This window comes from Procambarus clarkii, chromosome 52 (genome assembly GCF_040958095.1).
Source record: "Procambarus clarkii isolate CNS0578487 chromosome 52, FALCON_Pclarkii_2.0, whole genome shotgun sequence".
In the NCBI taxonomy this organism is placed as follows: domain Eukaryota; kingdom Metazoa; phylum Arthropoda; class Malacostraca; order Decapoda; family Cambaridae; genus Procambarus; species Procambarus clarkii.
The window spans coordinates 28083270-28101242 of record NC_091201.1 but is presented as its reverse complement, the minus strand read 5'-3'; the positions used below and the strand labels follow the sequence as shown (position 1 = coordinate 28101242).

Genomic DNA, 17973 nt, shown 5'->3' with positions numbered 1-17973 from the left:
CCCCACACTCAACACCTCACAAGATACACTGCCCCTTACTCAACACCCACACAAGATACACCGCCCCTTACTCAACACCCACACAAGATACACCGCCCCTTACTCAACACCCACACAAGATACACCGCCCCTTACTCAACACCCTCACAAGATACACCGCCCCTTACTCAACACCCTCACAAGATACACCGCCCCTTACTCAACACCCACGCAAACTCACCACCCGTCAAGACCGTCTCCCTCCCTCCCTCCTCTCATTCCGACGCCTCTCTCAACAGACTGCACTTCACGACGAAGGCCCTGCAGCAGGTGGGCCTCCTGGCCTACCTGGGCAACGAGGTGAGGAGTGCCAGGCAGGACTTCCTGGCACTCAGTCTCGTCCGTGGTCACCTGATGCTCACCTGGGACCTCGGTGCTGGTAACTTTACACTTGAATAACTCATAAATGGCTTATACATTGATGTACTTTGCATCATTTCAAGTCCTGTTATTAATTTATACAAGAAACTGTTTATAATAATGTTTTAATTCTGATTATTATTATTATTATATCTTATATTAATCTAGTTTTTAAATTTAAAATATCATTCATTTATTCAATAAAAACAGTAATAATAGTCTTAACATTGATCATCATCATCATGCATTTTAAAATGATAATAAAAACGGAATGCTCATTATTTTAACGACAATAATGATAGTAATTGTTACATTTCTAAAACAGATACGTTGTAAAAGACACGTGAGAACACCTAAATTAATTTAAAGTCATTCATTCACACACGCACGCACACACATGCACACACACACACACACACACACACACACACACACACACACACACACACACACACACACACACACACACACACACACACACACACACACACACACACAATACAATAGTGCATGAGGCTTAGCAAGATCTACTCTCCGCCAATACAATACACACACACACACACACACACACACACACACACACACACACACACACACACACACACACACACACACACACACACACACGCACACACATACACACACACACACACACACACACACACAATACAATAGTGCATGAGGCTTAGCAAGATCTACTCTCCGCCAGATATGGCCGTTATCGGGACACCTCCCAACAAACAGGAAGTCTGGGAACGAACGAATTGCAGTTTTAATTCTTTATTTTCTTTACCTAAAATTAGGCCCACGAAGAATAATGACGTCAGAGGCACTGGACGCTACGTTGCACACGCACTCTGCGCTGATTGGTCGCCGTGGGCGGGGGGCGTGGCTTGTGGTGGACACACAGAAGAATATATCTGCAGATTCCCAGGGCTATTTGTCCTCCCTCAACACCAACTCTATGCTCTATATCGGTAATCTCTCCTCTCTCAACACCAACTCTATGCTCTATATCGGTAATCTGTCCTCTCTCAACACCAACTCTATGCTCTATATCGGTAATCTGTCCTCTCTCAACACCAACTCTATGCTCTATATCGGTAATCTCTCCTCCCTCAACACCAACTCTATGCTCTATATCGGTAATCTCTCCTCCCTCAACACCAACTCTATGCTCTATATCGGTAATCTCTCCTCCCTCAACACCAACTCTATGCTCTATATCGGTAATCTCTACTCCCTCAACACCAACTCTATGCTCTATATCGGTAATCTCTACTCCCTCAACACCAACTCTATGCTCTATATCGGTAATCTCTCCTCCCTCAACACCAACTCTATGCTCTATATCGGTAATCTCTCCTCCCTCAACACCAACTCTATGCTCTATATCGGTAATCTCTCCTCCCTCAACACCAACTCTATGCTCTATATCGGTAATCTCTCCTCCCTCAACACCAACTCTATGCTCTATATCGGTAATCTCTCCTCCCTCAACACCAACTCTATGCTCTATATCGGTAATCTCTCCTCCCTCAACACCAACTCTATGCTCTATATCGGTAATCTCTACTCCCTCAACACCAACTCTATGCTCTATATCGGTAATCTCTACTCCCTCAACACCAACTCTATGCTCTATATCGGTAATCTCTCCTCCCTCAACACCAACTCTATGCTCTATATCGGTAATCTGTCCTCTCTCAACACCAACTCTATGCTCTATATCGGTAATCTCTCCTCCCTCAACACCAACTCTATGCTCTATATCGGTAATCTCTACTCCCTCAACACCAACTCTATGCTCTATATCGGTAATCTCTACTCCCTCAACACCAACTCTATGCTCTATATCGGTAATCTCTACTCCCTCAACACCAACTCTATGCTCTATATCGGTAATCTCTCCTCCCTCAACACCAACTCTATGCTCTATATCGGTAATCTCTCCTCCCTCAACACCAACTCTATGCTCTATATCGGTAATCTCTACTCCCTCAACACCAACTCTATGCTCTATATCGGTAATCTCTACTCCCTCAACACCAACTCTATGCTCTATATCGGTAATCTCTCCTCCCTCAACACCAACTCTATGCTCTATATCGGTAATCTCTCCTCCCTCAACACCAACTCTATGCTCTATATCGGTAATCTCTCCTCCCTCAACACCAACTCTATGCTCTATATCGGTAATCTCTCCTCCCTCAACACCAACTCTATGCTCTATATCGGTAATCTCTCCTCCCTCAACACCAACTCTATGCTCTATATCGGTAATCTCTCCTCCCTCAACACCAACTCTATGCTCTATATCGGTAATCTCTCCTCCCTCAACACCAACTCTATGCTCTATATCGGTAATCTGTCCTCTCTCAACACCAACTCTATGCTCTATATCGGTAATCTCTCCTCCCTCAACACCAACTCTATGCTCTATATCGGTAATCTCTCCTCTCTCAACACCAACTCTATGCTCTATATCGGTAATCTGTCCTCCCTCAACACCAACTCTATGCTCTATATCGGTAATCTCTCCTCTCTCAACACCAACTCTATGCTCTATATCGGTAATCTGTCCTCCCTCAACACCAACTCTATGCTCTATATCGGTAATCTGTCCTCCCTCAACACCAACTCTATGCTCTATATCGGTAATCTGTCCTCCCTCAACACCAACTCTATGCTCTATATCGGTAATCTGTCCTCCCTCAACACCAACTCTATGCTCTATATCGGTAATCTGTCCTCCCTCAACACCAACTCTATGCTCTATATCGGTAGCCTCTCCTCCCTCAACACCAACTCTATGCTCTATATCGGTAATCTCTCCTCTCTCAACACCAACTCTATGCTCTATATCGGTAATCTGTCCTCCCTCAACACCAACTCTATGCTCTATATCGGTAATCTGTCCTCCCTCAACACCAACTCTATGCTCTATATCGGTAATCTGTCCTCCCTCAACACCAACTCTATGCTCTATATCGGTAATCTGTCCTCCCTCAACACCAACTCTATGCTCTATATCGGTAATCTGTCCTCCCTCAACACCAACTCTATGCTCTATATCGGTAATCTCTCCTCTCTCAACACCAACTCTATGCTCTATATCGGTAATCTGTCCTCCCTCAACACCAACTCTATGCTCTATATCGGTAATCTGTCCTCCCTCAACACCAACTCTATGCTCTATATCGGTAATCTGTCCTCCCTCAACACCAACTCTATGCTCTATATCGGTAATCTGTCCTCCCTCAACACCAACTCTATGCTCTATATCGGTAATCTGTCCTCCCTCAACACCAACTCTATGCTCTATATCGGTAATCTCTCCTCTCTCAACACCAACTCTATGCTCTATATCGGTAATCTGTCCTCCCTCAACACCAACTCTATGCTCTATATCGGTAATCTGTCCTCCCTCAACACCAACTCTATGCTCTATATCGGTAATCTCTCCTCCCTCAACACCAACTCTATGCTCTATATCGATTGTTGTTCTACATTCACTCTATTTTCAGGGGAAAATTTTATACAAATGACGCAGCCAACCTCGTATTTAGGTAGTACTTATAGTAACGCCCATCGTACATATATTGACAGTAAAAGGCATTTAGAACAACCAGTCCTCGACTCAAGTCCATTCCATCCAGCGGTCAACCCCATAGACGCATTCATAAACAGGGGGGGGTTTTGGCGGGTGCATTGAATCACTTTTGAATCTTTGTTTGGAGGACGGGCTGTTTAGAAAGAAAAAATCGGTACTATTGAATTTGAACAAACCGGAAAATTTCTTTGTACTCATGTTGCAAAGTACATATATATATATATGTGCTATACTAAGCCTAGGAATATTTTAAGTTCGGTTTTTTGTTATAGTTTTTCGGACTTTTATGAAGTGCATAGTGGCAAATTCAAGTGTCTAAGTGTCCATTATGTCTATGTATGTACGATGGTGCAGATAGTTACGAAAGTGCTGTCTATAGACAGAAGGACGGGTTGGGTGACAATGGAAGATTTGAATTATTACTTGCGATAGGATTTTTTGTCGGTGGAATTTGAATTCAGTTTGACAGTATTGAGAAATTGTCTGTCTGTTTAAGTTATGTGAGGCTGCTAAGTTAGGGGAGATTGCTAAGTTAGGGGAGATTGCTAAGTTAGGTGAGGCTGCTAAGTTAGGCGAGGCTGCTAAGTTAGGTGAGGCTGCTAAGTTAGGCGAGGCTGCTAAGTTAGACGAGGCTGCTAAGTTAGGTGAGGCTGCTAAGTTAGGTGAGGCTGCTGAGTTAGGTGAGGCTGCTAAGTTAGGTGAGGCTGCTAAGTTAGGTGAGGCTGCTAAGTTAGGTGAGGCTACTAAGTTAGGTGAGGCACAAATTATTCCGTATTGTTTAGCCTGCTGTGGCCCTTCTCTGGGCCCAAGGTCAAACAACAGTGTTTGTAACGCAGTATTACTCATGGCTTGCACCGTCAACTTGCGTCTCTCTCCACTTGGGCTGGACGGTAGAGCGACGGTCTCGCTTTATGCAGGTCGGCGTTCAATCCCCGACCGTCCAAGTGGTTGTGCACCATTCCTTCCCCCCATCCCATCCCAAATCCTTATCCTGTCCCCCTTTCCAGGAGTTATATAGTCGTAATGGCTTGGTGCATCTCCAGATAGTTCCCTTCCCTTCCACTAATTAGCGTTCTCCTGACCTCTAGTTCCCTTTGACAACTCGTGACCCCTGACCTTTGGTGACCCAGTAATCCTTTATGTTATGCGGCCATGACTACTTGTAACAAAAGACCGCTCATGACCTTAGTGACCTTGAATTCTATTCCCCGGCCTCAAGTGACCCCTGATCACTTTCCTGGCATGGCTCTGGCCCGTGATATTTTTATGGTCTGGTGACCTCTATTGACCCTTGACCTGGAGCAATCCGTGACGTGTGGTGTGTCCCGCAGGAGGCCACCCGTCCTGGAACATGACCCACCTGCCGGCCGACATGTGGCGCCACCAGGGCTTCCGCGGCTGCGTCTTCGACCTGCGTGTGGCCGGCACCCTGGAGGGGCCCTGGACCGCCCTCAGGATAGCCGGAGGGGCTAACGTGAAGGAGTGTGGTCAGGACGAGTGCCACCGGGACTCCTGCGCCAACGGTGGCACCTGCGTCGGCCTCGGTGCTACCATCAGGTCAGTTCACCTCCACCAGATACCTTTCCTCCTTCTCTATTTGCTCCATCAGTTTCCACATTTCCTCCTCCCTTGCCCTACTCTCTTTCCCCACACCTTGGATACTTGCTCCGTAACACACGTACACACGCAGTATACACATGCACACACGCAGTATACACATACACACACGCAACATACACACAATATACACCACTTACACACTTCATTCACAGCTGTAAGGGCATAAATGACAAGGCCGAATAGGCTCTCGAAGTTATACAACGATCAATTGAAAGTTGAGAGATGATTTTGATGTGATTATCCACAAGTATAATTGTAACATTCTCAGTGTATATTATTATTTCTTTCATTATAAAAGTTCTCTATTCTCCCAGTCATCCGATTCTACACCTTCGTCCTATTCTCCTCAGCCTCTTGTTATTCTCCTTTCCTTTACGTCGCAGTAAGACTAAGATTCCCTGCCATCCACACCCACCCCGTTGCCGGTCGGTAACTAACCGTTGTAAACACTGGGTAGGTGTGAGTGTCCCGTCGGGTGGAAGGGCCCGCGGTGTGAGGCTGCCAGCCACGTGTGTGAGGGGGGCGGGAGGTGCGCCCCCGGAGCCTCGTGCCTGGGAGGGGGGTCGTCGGGAGCGCCCCTCACCTGCTTGTGTCAGCTGGGCAGGACTGGACCTCGCTGTGAGAAAGGTGAGGCCAGGCGTGTGTATATATGGCGTCTTGTGCGAATCATTAATCAGTAAACGTTTTATTGTGGAAATATATTAATATTTCTGGTACTGCTGTTACAATCAATAATACCAATTTTGATGATGGGATTGATGATATTGATGATGATACATGGCATAAGGACCACTAGGTTCTCTTTATATATGTTATTCTAAACCATCGGTGAAAAACAGTATTGCAAATGCTGCATGTGAGCGTGGAAGAGTTGATGATTGCCAGGATTCATCAATCATTTACGCAACCACTTACGAAACCTTTACACCTTTCCTTTATTGTGACTATAAAAGCTCTGTTTACTTTTATTAAACAGTTTATGCGCTCAGAAGCACTACGAGTTCATTTAAAACAATAATAACACTGGGTTGAGAAGCTTCGAAACTTGTAAACTGTTTAATAAATGTAAGCAAAGCAAACATGATTCAATCATCATGTTTGATGATGTACAGGTTTTCGGAAGTAGGTGCATAAATGCTTGATGAGTCGTGATGATAAGGTGTGCAGGTGATGAGTGACCACGACGCCTGACCCGCTTGTCATGTCTTGGCCGCAGGCGTCAACATCACAGACCCGCATTTCTCGGGCGACGGGTCCTTCCTCAGCCTCCGTGCCAAGAACCTCCGACGGGAGTCTGAGGTGGTCATGTCCTTCAGACCCACGCGTCTCGATGGCCTCCTGCTGCTGGTGCTGCCGAGGAGACCCCCGGGAGACTTCATGGCCCTGGCGCTCGTCAACGGCACCCTGCAGTTTACTTATCATCTGGGTAAGCAGTGAGGCCACGGGAGAGAGAGAGAGAGAGAGAGAGAGAGAGAGAGAGAGAGAGAGAGAGAGAGAGAGAGAGAGAGAGAGAGAGAGAGAGATAGCCGCAGAAAAAAACAAATACATGTTTAGTTCAAATTATTTACTATTAACATCTCCAATCATATAAAACTTAGTAGACACTAATAATTATATATATATTATATATCTATATATATATTCTCAGCCTACTATGCAAGGCCTGATTTGCCTATAAGCCAAGTTTTCATGAATTAATTGTTTTTCGACTACCTAACCTACCTAACCTAACCTAACCTAACTTTTTCGGCTACCTAACCTAACCTAACCTATAAAGATAGGTTAGGTTAGGTTAGGTAGGGTTGGTTAGGTTTGGTCATATATCTACGTTACTTTTAACCCCAATAAAAAAAATTGACCTCATACATATATATATATATATATATATATATATATATATATATATATAAAAGCTTTCCCTTATAAAAGCTTCTATATATAACAGCTTCCCTTCAAAGAAGGGAAGCTGTTATTCAGCTGTACAAATGTACAAATGTGCCCACATCTGGACTACTGTAGGCAAGCTTGGGAGATATTATTCCAGAACACTTCTTTGATAGGTGAAGTAACTCACACAAGGGAAAACAGACTCAAGTTCAATAACCCACAATGTAGGACAGGAAACAGAACCACTACTGGATAGTTATGGCTGTCACACACACATAAACGCACATTAAATGTCTGTTAGAGTCAGTTAAGTGTGAGTGCATGTCAATTCATGCACTCGGAAAAATAAGTTGTCAAATATACCCGAGTACCAGCTGTAGAAAGGTTGAGGATCGTCTCTGCTAGCATATAACATCACAGGAAGAATATATATTGTAATATACATATTGTCACGGTACGACTGTCACTGTTCACCATTCTCACTACCCATCATTGTCACTGTGCACAGGGTGGCGCGCGCCAGGGCTGGTGGTGGTGCGGTCTGAGGGCGAGGTGAGGCTGCAGGAGTGGCAGACGGTGCAGGTGTGGCGACGGGGTGGGGACGGGGCCCTCACCTTCAGGGGAACCACCACCAGGGCCGCCTCCCCCTCCCCCACCACACTTCTCGACGTACACTCAGAACTCTTCCTCGGTCTGTTATATATCCTTGGCTCCTTGGTTATACTCGTAATCCCTCAGTTATATGTATGGAGCCTAACGATCCCTCACGTACACAGATAGTCCATTGAGGTTTTACTCAAAATTTCTCAAATATATATATTTTGGAAAATGGCTATACATATATCTGTGAGGTATACATTATTCTTTTTAATATTAATGATATACTTAAGTACATGGGCACTTATGCGGCAACTCTAGAGTATATGAAAGGTTATACAATTTGTGTCAAAGAGCTAGCTATGCGATACTCACAGGACGGGTAGTCATACAGGAGATTGTGATGAGTTAGCCTACACTGGCAAACGTTTGGTGCATTATGAGGACATCTTCAAGGGAAAAAAAGAGAATAGAATCAATAATTGCATAGATCCAGGTACCTCATACCGGCAGGTCTTCAGGGTCTTACGGCTAGTAGTAGTAGTAGGCAACCTGCAGTCTTGGGAGACTATGGAGTTGCGCTCTGGTTGTCGAGGCTGGAGTGTCCTCTCCAGGGCGCAAAGCCCGGGAAGGTCGATATGGAGGAGAAGCTGCTACCCATGCAGCAGGTCCTCCCCTCTCCACGTTGTTGAAAGTGTCCAATGGAAAGACAAACGTCAATACGCTTGGTTCCAGCGCCGTCGCGGGAGCCGCCAGAACGAGGTTGAAGTTTTATGGCTAGTCCTTCAGTAATACGGTGCTTGGGACTGGGAGGTTGGTCACTTACTGGCGCCTGAATTAAGTAATAGCTGATTACTTAATTCTGTCCAAGGTGATTCTATCAATTACTATGTCACTGGTAAACCCTTTCTCCTGCCCATTTATATAGGTGTCATATCTAAACCAATCATAATTTGTATTGCTAATTTAGCTGCCTCGTGTGTGTCGTCATGATGAGTTATATTTGTGAGAGGGTGTCCTTACAGGCGGACATCATAACCTTTAATGTTGAGCATCCAACCGCACGGTGCCAACCAGTTTGTAATGTTATGGATGTGTAAACGTCTTCATTTCAAGCTCTGAGAGTTTTAAACGTTCTGAGAGATTCAAGATGCACGGATGTGCAGTATTCTGTATTGCATATAATTAAGTTTGATATACATTGATTTACATGGGGCTGGGAGGCGTTGATAAATGTGGGGAAGATAGATGCGAAAGAGAAGGAAGTGGGGGAGTAGCGAGAGAGGAATAGGGGTAGGGGGGGGCTATTGTTCATGTTCTTAACTGAACAATATGTTCTGTGTTCATTGTAATTGTTGCTGCTATGAAAACTATTACAATTATAATTAATTGTATTATTATAACTTATTGGAATAATAATAATAATAACAATAATAATATTATAATTATTATTATTATTATTTTAATAAATACTTAAGAGTTTTACATTAAAATTACTTTCTATGAGCCGTCATATATTCTATAAAAATCTATAGCTTGTGATGCATGTCAAATAACTCTAAATTTTCAGCCAGTAACCCTAACCTGAGAGAGTTGGTCAAGAGTTTGGTCAAGAGTTGGCTATAAGCGGGGCCAATAGTAGTGCTTTGATAATGTTTACTGTGTCTGATAATTCGTTTTGCCTAACATATTGCTACATGGGCTTAAACAGTTGCAGAGTTCATTATATTTTGTTATATGATGTTTAACATGCTCTACAGTCATTGTAGTTTAATTTGTATTTCGTGTAGAAAACAAATCAAATTACTGTGGCGGGAAAGTGAGAATATTTCTGCTTGTTATATAATGTCTGTTCGTTATTGGCTCGTAGACTTTGGTGAATTATTATGGTCATTTATATCCATGAGTTCTCATATCTGTTTATAGCTTGTTGTGATCTTAATGAGTTTATGGCTAATTGATGTTTAGTGTACTCACCTATTTGTGTCTGCAGGCATGAGCATTGACACTCTTGGATCCCGAGTTACTGTTTATATCCGAGTGTATGTGTAAACAGAGTTGGTTATTGGTAGTGATGAGATGGTGTGTGTGTGTCTCTCTCAGGTGGCGCGCCCGACCTGGCAGTGGTGCCGCCAGCCGTGGCACCTCCTGATAGTCGTGTTGCCTTCCGTGGCTGCGTCAGGCAGGTCCGTGTCAGCTTCTCACACTGTCTGCTCTCACTCTCTCTTCTCTTCTCTTCTCTTCTCTTCTCTTCTCTTCTCTTCTCTTCTCTTCTCTCTCTCTCTCTCTCTCTCTCTCTCTCTCTCTCTCTCTCTCTCTCTCTCTCTCTCTCTCTCTCTCTCTCTCTCTCTCTCTCTCTCTCTCTCTCTCTCTCTCTCTCTCTCTCTCTCTCTCTCTCTCTCTCTCTCTCTCTCTCTCTCTCTCTCTCTCTCTCTCTCTCTCTCTCTCTCTCTCTCTCTCTCTCTCTCTCTCTCTCCCTCCCCCTCCCTCTCCCCCCCCCAACATTGCAGATACCCTGTACACCACCATATGCACTGAATCACCCAACCATTCTACTCACTACCTAATCTTTTCACCATACCACATATGCACCGCACTATCCTAGTTACTCATTGGCCTCACTCATGAACCCCACTCACTCACCCTATTCTTCCCTCTCATCATGTCACACACCCACCCACTAGTCAACCACGCACACAATTGACCTTGATACCCCCCCAAAGTATCTCATTCTGCGAACCACTGGGTTGTACATCCACGCGACTCACCGAGTCTTCCATCCTCGTCACTCACTTGGTTACCTGACTACCACCTCACCCACCATACTCATCCAACCCACTCACACTATCAGCCAGTGGGCTGGATGATGCCCACTGGATGCCCACTTGCCTGTGATGGAGGTAACGAGTGTTCCCGTGGCCGCAGGTGGTGATCAACGGGGTGGAGCAGGACCTGCGGGTGCCTGGCGGAGGGGTGGTGCGCGGGGCGGGGATCACTGACTGCGACGGGACGGCCTGCGGCAGCCAGGTGTGCCTCAACGGGGGCACCTGTACTCCTGTCGGCGACACCTTCGTCTGCACCTGCCCACAGGTGAGCTTGCCTGTTTTCCCAGCACTTCCGTGTACATCTATCTCTGTGTCTCACATTATGTAAGGTTTGTCGCATCTTGCCACACCTCCGCGTCTCACAACTTTTTGAATAACAACGGAAATTCCATCTTAAATGTAGGTAACTTGTACGCAACTTGTCACTGTACGTATACATTAGAAAGGCTTAATGTTGTGCATATTTGATAAAACGCGCTGATGAATGCATGATGATTAATGAAGTTGATGAGTTGCCTCCTGCAGGAGTATACAGGAGCGAGGTGTCAGCTGGCACGGGCCTGTCTCGACCATCTGTGTGTCAACGGAGGAAGGTGCGTGCCCTCGTACGTCTCTGACAGCGGCAAGAAGCGTCGTCACACACTCCTGCAGGTGGAGGGACCACCTCGAGGAAACACTGGAGAGGTGCAAGTGGACGGGATCAAGCGGAAGGAACCCGTCAGACGAAGAGGGAACCTCATCAGGGACGGTCAAAGTACCATGCACAAGGAGAAGTACAGCGTGGGGAAAGGAAATGTGTTCAGGGAGATGCATCTTATTTTAGAAGATGGAGACGTGGCTTCGAACAAGAAGAGTGATGGGGATCAGGAGAAGCGTATCAGAAGGGAAGGGGGCATCTTCAAGCTCGTGGATGGGAAAGAAGACGTAGCCATGGGTAAGAATGAAGACATGAAGAGGAGAGAGACTGAGGACGTGAACACTGCCTACAGCCCATATAACTGCCTCTGTCCTCTTGGCTACTTCGGTGTTCACTGTGAAGCAGGTCAGCGGGCTGCTCGCACTTCTTGTTTCTTACAATATTTCTTTCGTAAAAGTCATTGTTGTTTACCTCCTTTGTTAATATAGTTTAAAAAAAGTTATCGTTTCTTCTATCAATATTTATTATCTGTGTTTACCTCTCTCTCCTGAACAGTTTCTCCTCGAACACAGTATCCACCGTTGTAGTAAATATTGAAGTTTTCATTTAATGCTAAATTAGACTATTTAAAAAATGTTCGACTCTCGAAACAATGTAATAATGGTTACATCATTATGATCAGATCTGAGCCAAGACCAGGGTTAAAAATAATGGTTTTAAACTATATGTGTTTTTAGAGGCTTTAGCTTATTCACTCGGAAAAATAAATAAATGTAATAAAAGTATGGTAAATATAAATAAATAAATAAATATAAATAAATGTTTATTCAGGTAAGGTACATACATACAAGAGATTTTACAAAAATGGATAGATTTATAGATAAAGCTAGTACATACAATGCCTAAAGTCACTATTACGAAAAGCGTTTCGGGCAGGTAATGCAATATCAATGCAATACCATTCTATAAAAATGATAATAGGACATAATAAAAGCAATGAAGGTGCTACACTATGACCCCCACAGGCGGGGAGGTGGTCTCAGCCAGGTTCTCTGGGAGGAGCTTCGCCGTGGTCCCTGAGGGCCCCTTCGGCAGCCCCGCGCCGGACACAGACTCCCTGGCTCTCAACTTCTCCACCAGCGCCACACACGGCCTCCTCTTGTGGCGAGGACAGGTAAGCTCTTGAATACCCGAGTGTCGTGGGGGACAATCCTTCCTCAGATCAAGTCCATTCCATCCAGTGGTCGACCCCAAACACGCATTCATCAATTTTAACATGTTGTTCATTCAAAATAGGAATTTTCTCAAATATAAATTGATATTGTTATATATTAGCATTCTGTGTATATTTAGGCATTGGTTAGTCTAGGCTAGGTGTTTAGGTTCTGTTGGCGATTATTTGTATTTGTATTTGTACTACATTTACAGCGTTGTGGTTCGAACAAAAGTAGTCAGCGAAGCATTTATTCAAGAAGTGTTCGAACATCATCAGTTGTGCAGCCCGTCCTCGTAAACACAGGCCAAAATCCATTTCCTGCACCCGCCAAACCCCCTGTTTATAAAAGAAAAACGGTTTACATACGACTCACAAGTGATACCGTTCGAACATTTTTCGAACAGTGCTTCACTCACAACCTCTGTTCGAATCGCAACTATGTAAGTGCTTCACCCATGTACTACAAACACGAATAATCGCCAACAGAACCTAAACACCTCACTTAACCTAACAATATGCTTAAATATGGACAATATCCTAATACAGTATATTATAATATTAATTTATATTTGAGAAAATTCCTATTTTGAATGAATAGCATGTTAAAACTGATGAATACGTCTTTGGGGTCGACCGCTGGATGGAATGGACATAGATTGAGGACGGGTTAAGCTTCACCCACGTACCAGAACCTAAACACCTAACCTTACCTACATCTAACTATAAATAGAACTTTACTATATAAACGAGAACAAGTCTATTTTTAATATACAATTCGTTAAAATTGATTAATTCGTCTTTGGGGTTGGCGGCTGCATGCACGAGCCTAGCCTGAGGGTTTGACATAGGAGTAATGAACGTGTTCTTGGCGGCGCCGTACAGGTGGATGTCCCCGGAGAGGATTTCCTAGGTGTGGGTGTGTCAGGCGGGCGGGTGAAGGTGGTGTGGCACCTAGGGGGAGGAACCCTTGGCCACCTCACTACGTCAGGTGAGTCACCTGCTGTCTTCACCAGAATACATCTTTCCAAAGAGTTTCAAAGTGCATCGTAAACTATAAAGATTCTTAACGTAATAATTGTATCCATTTACTGTAAAACATGTATATGTACCAAATTCTTAATGCTCCATTTATAAATAATAATATTTATTTAATTAAATAAGCTGTCTAATCGCAATATAAATTAGTACATTTATGGTTGCAATAAGTTGATGCAGATCATTTAGATAAGCTTGATTCGGTAAAAGTGTTTACCTTGTGACGCACTGTGTTGTGCCTGCAGGCAGCGTGAGGGACGGGGCGTGGCACAGTCTGCTGGTGTCGAGGACGGGCGCCGTCGTCACCGTCTTCCTCAATGGCCGCCCAACCAAGGCCGCTGCCTCTGGCACTTACACACAAATCAATGACGCACAGGGACTCTTTGTTGGTAGGCTTACAATTTTAGCAAATTTCTACAATCTTCATTGATATAGTTGAAGTTCTTAATATGCAATACGAGCAAAGTTTCTTCATAATCTCAGCAGTCTAAAGTCTCACTTGTTCCTCTTCGTATATAAAAAGTTTGTATTTCTTTATCTCCTGATTGTAACAATTACTTTCTTCTTCCCCCTACCTTGTGTGTCATGCCTTACCTCTCATGGAACTTGCAGGTGGATTCCCTAACGACGTGTCAGTGGCCTTTGGGACAGAGGGACACTTCCAGGGGGCCTTCGTCGGATGCATACGAGACCTCATCGTGCATCAAGCCTCGTCCCCCATCAAGTTCTCCACACTTCAACAAGGCCAGGATCTCCAGCCTTGCTCGTGAAGATGGCGGGAAATATATCCTACGTGTTCCTGAGATGTTGGTGAAGACTCTAGCAATGAATGTATTCGGTGTTGCAAAAGCAGTTATGTGTTATAATAATGTTGTTTAGAGGTTAAAAACGACGAGAACATGAAGTCTTGGAAAATGATCAAGAACGTACGTTTTAATACGTAAGAGATAACATACATATACTGTACCTGTTAATACTGTGAAGACAATTTTCAGAGTACTTTACGATGCTGTGAAAGACACTCAGTGTACCTGACAATGCTGTGAAACAAACTTGCAGTATTCATTGCTCTGCTGTAGACGAAATTATTCTTGCATATAAAGTACCAAAAAAGATTCCAGTATATTTGTTACTGTACCGATGAAAAAAAGACTGCAACAAGCGACAATTCTCCTTATTAAATCGATAAAGTTGACCATTATCTGAAAGAGCGCCACAATGACTATTTCAGCCCTGAGGAAGAAATGAGCTGTTTATATTGCGATAGCGTTCATCAATGATCCGGAAACACTTAGCTCCTCTACGTACGATCGCGGGGAATCTTCCCGTAGTTTACAATGCTATAGAATGGTGGCGAAAATTATGCTGGGAACGGTATAAAGTGAAAAGAAAACTGCTGTATAATTTGTGTTGTGATATGAAATGTTATGTACACTTACGTTGTTGTGGAAAGCAGCATAGAGCGTCACGATGCTATTAAGGACGTGCTACGTAGTCCTTCTGACTTTGGCGCCATCTTTTGATAATTACTTACTGTTGAGGAGAGCAACACAGTACGTCACGGTATTGGGGAAGAAATGCAGGCAGAAAATATCTTAGGAAAAGCTTGAATTTCCTGCAAATAGCAGTGCTGATGTATGTGTCCATGAGATTGAATATAATTTTATGTCACAAATAAGAGCTACCATCCTTTAGAACCTGTTTTAAAGAATCGTCCATATTGCTGAGTTTATTGTTGAAATTAGCATCCACTTTCCTGAATCTGGTTAAATTAACACGTTACAACCTGTCTAGACATTAGTCGTGAAATCGACCACCAATATCTTTTCAATTATTTTCGAATGATTAATGAATTACTGATCAGTTTTGTGAAAGAGTTCATGGCAGCACGCATTCAGAATTTTAGGAGACTTTAAATATCTGAGCAAAAAACTTTGATAAATTGTTCCCCATCTTTGAGGCTTCATGGTGGACCCTCAGTGATAGAAAATGAGCCACCTGGACCTCCATATATAAGACTGGGTTTCCTTTGTCGCCTTGAAACTATTGGAAAGATATATGATAGTTATTTATGAAAGGTGTGTTTATTTCTTAATTACTACAGGTTGTTATGAATAGGTATTAAGACTTACCTAAAATATTTAGAGAAGTACAGTAGATAGAAATTACTTCCAGCATAACAATATTATGCTAGGTAATCATCAACTACATCACCGGGAATACAGGATATAATGCAAGAAGCCTACTCATTACAATGACAATATTTTATTTATGCTATCAAACTGCCATCCACATTGTTAGCGCGCGAGGGACCAAATAATTCTAGTGCAATGGTAATTTACTGATAATATATGTAATTTTTTTTAAGTAATCTTGCAGAAGAGTTGTACATATTCTACTCTTCATACATGTTGGAAAAACAACGTTGAACTTACATCAATACATAAGTTACAATTTACTGTGACATAATATGTGTTTATGTGATAGGATGACACACACATGCTCCAGTGAGTCGTGCTATGATATCAAGCTAATTAACTAACTCAGGAATTGGAACATTTTGATGGGGAATTGTGTGTCTGTGGGAGCAAGCTCTGTGTTCCCCCCACGGTCATCACTGTGTTCATCTACCCACTGCCCACGGTCACTACTGTGTTCATCTACCCACTGCCCACGGTCATTACTATTCATCTACCCACTGCCCATGGTCACTACTGTGTTCATCTACCCACTGCCCCACGGTCATTACTGTGTTCATCTACCCACTGCCCACGGTCATTACTATTCATCTACCCACTGCCACCACTGCCCACGGTCACTACTGTGTTCATCTACCCACTGCCCACGTCATTACTATTCATCTACCCACTGCCCATGGTCACTACTGTGTTCATCTACCCACTGCCCCACGGTCATTACTGTGTTCATCTACCCACTGCCCACGGTCATTACTATTCATCTACCCACTGCCCATGGTCACTACTGTGTTCATCTACCCACGGTCATCAATGTGTTCATCTACCCACTGCCCACGGTCATCACTGTGTTCATCTACTCACTGCCCCACTGGTCATTACTGTGTTCATCTACCCACTGCCCCACGGTCATTACTGTGTTCATCTACCCACTGCCCCACGGTCATTACTGTGTTCATCTACCCACTGCCCCACGGTCATTACTGTGTTCATCTACCCACTGCCCCATGGTAGTTGCATATTATCCTACACTGTTACATTTCAAATCACGATGTCCAAAATATTCCATGTTTTCTATAGTTAAGTCTTTCTTTCGTTCTATTATAATTTTATTAGAGGACTTCTCTTAGAAAAAGTAGTTTAAAATGAATTCTATATACGATGAAAATACATGAATAATGTAGCTTCAATGATGATACATTTTGTGGCCATTACTTCCAGAAACTTTTCTGTATCATACCAGAAGTAATGACACGAACCAATCGCTAATAAGTGAACTTAGATTTTTAATATATTGAATATTTTATTATGTAGATAGTCAGGTGAGATTTTTGGCTCACTTTGGTCACATTAGAGTGTAGAGCAGTGTTGCTATTGTTAATGGTTATACAGCCTAGTACAGGAGCGGGAGACAGCTAGCTTGGCTTCACTTTCCGGAGTTCAAACACATTATCACTGCCATCTTAGTCTAGAGATTACACTTTTGTTATCGCTGTTGAGATTATATGGTTTTTATATAATTAAGGCGTGTAGGATCGTCTGCTATATCATTTATTTTTGTACTTTCAAGACAGAGCTGTGTCTCGACAGTACTGAGCGTTTAGTAATAATTACAGAAAGTCGTTACAAAAACATGAAAGTTATGCAAGGCAACATGATAACCAATGGCTTCCATGTTATGCTCAGCTATAGAGCTCTACAGTTGGACAATGAGAGCCTTCGAAGCTCTGTGTTTAACTCTGTGTACCTGAAAATTCACCAGTAACGAGACCTAATCTTTCAAAGGCCATATAATGTTTATACACAGCTAGAGACCGCCAACAACTAAATAATCGACAGATACAAACGACAATAGAAGTATAGACAATGCGGAAGCACTATATATATTAAATTATAATTATTAATATATCTTATCCATCAACAGCCAGCTTACAATTAAATATGTACTA

General features: G+C 43.3%; 1 protein-coding gene across 1 annotated transcript; it reads left to right on the top strand.

Moving 5' to 3' along the window:
* Positions 1-283: 283 nt before the first annotated feature.
* On the top strand, positions 284-16624 carry LOC123763575 (protein eyes shut homolog). Its single transcript, XM_045750736.2, has 13 exons — positions 284-418; positions 1203-1376; positions 5344-5569; positions 6090-6259; positions 6849-7058; positions 8028-8210; positions 10220-10302; positions 11042-11206; positions 11467-11983; positions 12604-12752; positions 13677-13782; positions 14075-14218; positions 14442-16624. The coding sequence occupies exons 1-13, from the start codon at positions 394-396 to the stop codon at positions 14597-14599; spliced, it is 2310 nt and encodes a 769-aa protein (XP_045606692.2). The 5' UTR covers positions 284-393; the 3' UTR covers positions 14600-16624.
* Positions 16625-17973: the final 1349 nt, after the last annotated feature.